At 32.9% G+C, this 6,164-nt stretch overlaps 1 protein-coding gene across 1 annotated transcript; it reads left to right on the plus strand.

The window, feature by feature from the left end:
* Window positions 1-861: 861 nt before the first annotated feature.
* On the plus strand, window positions 862-6,164 carry LOC134724872 (nucleoredoxin-like). Its single transcript, XM_063588181.1, has 3 exons — window positions 862-1,022; window positions 4,691-4,890; window positions 5,871-6,164. Exons 1-3 carry the CDS (start codon window positions 920-922, stop codon window positions 6,009-6,011), a joined length of 444 nt encoding a protein of 147 aa, XP_063444251.1. The 5' UTR covers window positions 862-919; the 3' UTR covers window positions 6,012-6,164.

A 6,164-nucleotide genomic window follows, 5' to 3' on the forward strand; every position in this document is an offset into this window, starting at 1 on the left:
ATGTTCAATGGGCCGTGAAATTGGGATCAAAACTCTAATTTGGCATTAAAATTAGAAAAATCATAGTCAAAGGGAAAATGTGTACTATAAGTTTCAAGCTGATTGGACTTCAACTTCATCAAGAACTACCTCGATTAATCTTTAACAAAGTGGAACAGACGGACGGAAAAACGAACGGACGAACGAACGGGCGGACGGACGGACGGACGGACGAACGAACGGACCGAAGTACGCACAGATCAGAAAACATAATGACAATAAATGGGGCATACAAAATAACGAATAAAAAAGACCGGACTGTGTTCCAATTTCAACCGAGATAGTAAATATTTCTGGATGCGTGCCTGCAGTATGGGACAAATTTGCTTGTCATATGACTTTAAGATTATTTTTCACTTTTGTTTACTTTACAAAAGATTAAAAAAAACATTGACTATGGCCCGTTTGAAAAATGATTAAGTCATCGCTATAGTTGTGCTTCCCTGTCATGCTTCTATGCTTCTTATATTTCTTTATGTGTAAGAACTTTTCCAATGTGTACTTATGAAGAACCAAACAGACCATATGTATTCGTGTATACTGCATATTGATTCTGGTACTTTGAATGGCATATTTCTGTTTTTAATAGATTTTTTTTCAAATGATTTGTTATACTAAATGCCTTATGATTGTTTTCCGATTTATTTTGTCAGAAAGACAAAGCGCAAGTCGTTCAGAACCTAAGACAGTTAACATGCAGCAATATATTGATTTTTTTTTTATTTAACTACACTGGTAGCAATTCAAGCAATCTCATATGCTTAGAATAACTCTAGGTTTAATTTAATATGTGCATTTCTAAACGCTGAGTATATCAATATTTTGCTTGTCATTCATTAAAAGTAAGCCACTTAGGTTGTCACATCTTATTTCGTTAAAAATGTCTAACAAAATCGTTGAATATTTAGGAGGAACTGTAAAGGGCAATAATGGGTCCAACTTTGTCAGCACGGAATCATTTATCGGTAGTGGAAAAGTTGTTGGTAAGTTAATCAAGTTAACTTAATTTAAACTTTATGTGTTCATTTAAATGTGAACGTCTCATTACATAGGTTTACATACATACGGAAGCATATACAATTGATAATACTAGTATGTCTTTTTTTAAAAGACCGCAAGATTTGCTAGGTTAATGTGCTTTTAAATGACATTTGTGCTTTCAAACGGACGCCATTTTCGCTCCTCCATTGACTTTGTCACGTGCGACTTGTTATTTTAATCCAAAATGCAGACTATTCATAAATGCAGAAGCTTATCAAAAAGAATGGACTATAAAGTTAAGGTTTAACCTTAAAGTTCACGTTCCGCTATTTTGGTCTATAGCGGGCGCTGCTGCTAGTTATACAAAATGCATCTGCCTTTATAGGGCAAATATCAAAATGCATAAAACTACTGCACTATATTTATGAATAATGTTTACATTGTGACAAATTTCAAGACTCTTGCTGAGATTTTACTGGAACTTATACATGTTATAGACATTAAAATAATCTCAGCAAGATTTTAGATTTATGGACGAAGAACTGTCAGCTAAGCATTTTGATTATCTTCACTACTTCATTGAGCGCGGGGTTAACATGGTTAATGCAAAATGAGTTACACAATAATAGATAATCATTTTCCTAAATATAAATTTTAAAAAGCGAACAATGAGTATAGCAGGCCTAAACAGTCTTTTGTGATATTTGTAAAATAAAGTTTTTAACAAAACAGGAACATATCAATTTTATGTATATGTAAATGCATAAATGAAAATGAAGGAAAATATTACAAACTAGATGAATCAAAGCGACACGAATGGCCCAAAAAGTTGATAAATCTGCAATTCAATGTAAGCACATGTGGACACAAACATACAAACATGATGGTAGTCTCTCATATCAAAAATCAGCTCAAAATCTGGAGGCTTTTAGGAAAAAAGTTTGTACAATTGTGATTTTCAACAATTTCTCAAAGTCCAAAGCCCGTAATTTCGGCAAAACTTAGTGCAGCGGAACGAAACTTAAACTTGATCTGTAACTCACCATAGTTAACTCACATACCAAAAATCAGCCCAATATCAGAAGGCGTTTAGAAAAGAAAAAAAAACTCCGTATAATGATTTGTTGCGGAATGACGGAATTACGGAGTACGACAAGGGTACAACTATATGGCACCGACAACTTCGTTGCGGGGCCACAAAAATGATTAATCGGTGGTTGGTGGCTTACACATGTAGTTCATTCAATATATACAGAAAAGGCATAATGTCAATAAAATTGCAAAATAACTAATGAAGAGTGTGTTTCCAAGAATGGATATGAATGTATCAGTGGATGCAATCATATTTGATGTACGTAAATTCTTCCAATTGAGAAACTTGATTATAATCGAGCTACATATCTATCATAACAATATAAATCTATTTTTTTAAATCTTAAAAATTATTGTATACGGAAGCTAACAAAAATTCTATTACCCAAAATTAGCATTTTGAGGATAAGCTAAGATTTTATCATTAAATCTGGGAAAATAGGAAACCGGAAATTTTGTGAAAAGTGACTTATTTTTAAGATAAAACACTTGATTGTATATAAGGAAACTCACACGATTGCATTACTGTTTTACAATTTTTAGTCAAAACCCTCATTTCAATCATGAAATCTCAAAAACTGGAAATCGGATGCAATGTAGCCAAGGTCTAAATCAATATGTTTTGTTTTAAAGGATTTTTAAAATATGAACTGATTAAGATGATAATTTGTTTAAATGTTTCAAGACCAACTTTAAAAGTTAATTCAGTGTATGCATTTATTGAAATCTGTGTCGCAAAGACTTGGTAAAAATTATTGGTATGGTACAAACATCATGCTTTTTTATACTATAAATGACGTATTTGTGCCTAATCCGTTGGATTTATACTAGTTACAGCCGATTTCAATGAGTGTGTAGCTATAGGTAAGTTCTTTGATTCGCTTGCTTGCTAGCTGAACCGTGAAGTCATTGTTAGGTAAGATATATAATACCCTCCTTTCGAAGTAGCCTAGTCCTACAGACATATAAATTGGTTATCTGTCGGACCAGTCTACTCTTAATGAGGGTAGTTTATCTATTTAATGCTTCAGTGAGGTAGAAGAAATATTTATTATAATTGTGTTGGGTTTGAACTAGCTTTCAATATCTGCGAGTGCTCTTATATCCAAAACAGGAATAAGGGGCCAAAAAGGGCCCAAATAAGCATTATTCTTGGTTTTCGCACAATAACTTTAGTATAAGTAAATAGAAATCAATGAAATTTTAACATAAGGTCTATGACCACAAAAGCAAAGCGTGGGATTGACTTTGGGAGTTGAGGTCACAACAGTTTAGGAATAAAGGGCCAAAAAGGGCCCATATATGCTTGGGGTTGATCTCGGGAGTTTTTATCCCAACGAATAAGGGGCCAAAGGGGCCAAAATTAAACTTTGTTTGATTTCATCAAAAATTGAATAATAGGGGTTCTTTGATATGCCGAATATAACCGTGTATTTAGATTCGTAATTTGTGGTCCCGTTTTCAAATTTGTCTACATTAAGGTCCAAAGGGTCCAAAATTAAATTTAGTTTGATTTTAACAAAAATTGAATTCTTTGTGTTCTTTGATATGCCGAATCTAAACATGTTTTTAGTTTTTTTTTATTATGAGCCTAGTTTTCAAGTTGGTCCAAATCAGGGTCCAAGATTAAACTTTGTTTGATTTCAACAAAAAATCAATAGATGGGGTTCTTCAATATGCTGAATCTAACCATGCATTTAGATTTTTAATATTTAGGACCGGTTATCAAATTGATTCACATTGAGGTCTTAAGGGTCCAAAATTGTACTTTATTTGATTTCATAAAAAAATGGATTCTTGGGATTCTTTGATATGGTAAATTTAACCATGTATTAAGATTTTGGATATTGGAATACCACAAAGGTATGGTAAGAATTGTCTTTGGAAATTATGGCTCAAACCGTTAAGGAATAGGGTGCAAAAAAGGGGGGAAAAGAGTTTCCAGGTTAATGGACAATTTCTTAAGTACAAAACATAATTTTAAAGCAGTGTAAGGTTGGTAATTGAAACTCATTTTAATATCTCTCCTAAACTGCAATACAATGAAACAGGAAGTTTCTTCAAATATCAAAGGATTAATATTCAACAGCATACTGAATTGCTCAAAAGCACAAAAAAAAACATTTTAAGTTTATTAGACCACATTCATTCTGTGTCAGAAACCTATGCTGTGTCAACTATTTTATCACAATACAATTTCAGAGCTGTATCCAGTTTGAATGTTGTGTCCATACTAGCCCCAACCGTTCAGGGTTCGACCTCTGCGGTCGTATAAAGCTATGCCCTGCGGAGCATCTGGTTTTTGCATCAAATGAATATTCTTTAATTGGAAGAATCTAAATTTCCTGTCCATTCTCTCCAAATTATTTTGATATTGATAAAGTTTACGCAAAAGAAAGCCAGGGAGGGAAGATTTGATACAAGAAGCCAGAGAAGTGTTTTTAATTTGTTTCATGTCATTGTAGCCTTTTTTAGCAATATAATGAATTAACTTATATATCAAAAGCACATATAACGTGCACGTGTTTTCAATTGCGACAAATACTCATTATTACGTGCAAATTTCATTTATTTTTAGGTTTATATTTCTCTGCTCATTGGTGTCCACCCTGTCGAAGCTTCACACCAGAATTAGCCAGAAAATATGCAAAATATAAACAGCAGTACCCATCATTTGAGATTGTGTTTGTCAGTTCAGATAGAAGTGAAAACGATTTTGACTCCTACTTCAGTGAAATGCCATGGTTAGCTCTGCCATTTAACGAAGAAGGAAAGAAGGTAAATCTCACTCTGTGACAGTATCATGAAGCATATACGATCGCTCATAGCTGTAAAAAGTCATTTATTTTGCAAATTAGTTTTTGCTCATAGTCCCATATTTTTGCCAGTTTTGTCAACGTTGAGACATTTGCCAATGTGTCCTTTATTTTCCTGCAGAATTACTATAACTAATATCAACAAGTAGCTTTGATCTCATTAAACCAATTGACCAGATTTGGTAATTTAATTTCTAAACTGTGCTGAGATTGCTTCCCTTGCATAGTAGAAATTAAGCTATAGTCTTTAGGAAAGTTCTTATGTTACTTGGTCTATCGGTTTAATATATAATTCAGCATATATGTATGATTCCCTATAATTATGACTGTTTCAATTTGTTTATTCAAGCTCAAAAACGTCTCCGAAATATTGATGTGGTTCTTCGATGAAATTGATCTTCTTACAAGTGTTTGTCGCTTAACGCTTTCTAAAATAAACGCTGAACATTACTAAAAATATAAATTCAAACGATGGTATGATTTAAGAGAAATAAAACAAAACGGAATGTTTTGACTACTGCTTGGAAGTTGCCGTGGCCAAGAATAGAATCCGATGTCCAGTATACTTCAGTACTTTGATTTGAATTTGGTGCGTCCGAAGTTCTTTTTCTGGATTAACGTGAGTCAGAAACACTGCAGCTCAAAAGTTTGATAGTCAAGTAAGCAAGTAAAGAGTATACACATATCTAATCGTTGGATTTATGTAAGTTGTCATAAAAATTGTTGGAGGTATTACAGAAATGTATCTAGGACGATAGATCTTTCAATATGTCCAAAAAAGAGGAGTATAAACATAATATATTCATGCTTATCTGAAAAAAAATGAAACAAGTGAAATTTACAGGCACATGTATAGAGTTTTCAATGTCAATGAACTTTTGTTCAATAACAGAGTGTCCTAAAGTTTCTTTAGTATAGTAATTGTGTGTTTTTGTTTTTCAGAATAAACTCATGGCACAATTTGGAGTAAGAGGTATACCAGCATTGGTTATTTTAAATGGCGAGACGGGAAAAGTTATATCAAAAGATGGTCGTGCAGACACAGCGAGTGAGACCTTTCCAACAAGATGGAAAATACAATGATGCCTTTTATAGTATACTCGTGCTGATAAATTTATGTGTTAATTTACAGTCAATCACCATGTTCCATAATGTAAAACGCACACACATATCTACATATGATTTTAATACATAGACAGTATGACTTGGTTAAAATAATAAATTATACATCGATAA

The sequence above is a fragment of the Mytilus trossulus genome, chromosome 7 (genome assembly GCF_036588685.1).
Source record: "Mytilus trossulus isolate FHL-02 chromosome 7, PNRI_Mtr1.1.1.hap1, whole genome shotgun sequence".
Lineage (NCBI taxonomy): Eukaryota > Metazoa > Mollusca > Bivalvia > Mytilida > Mytilidae > Mytilus > Mytilus trossulus.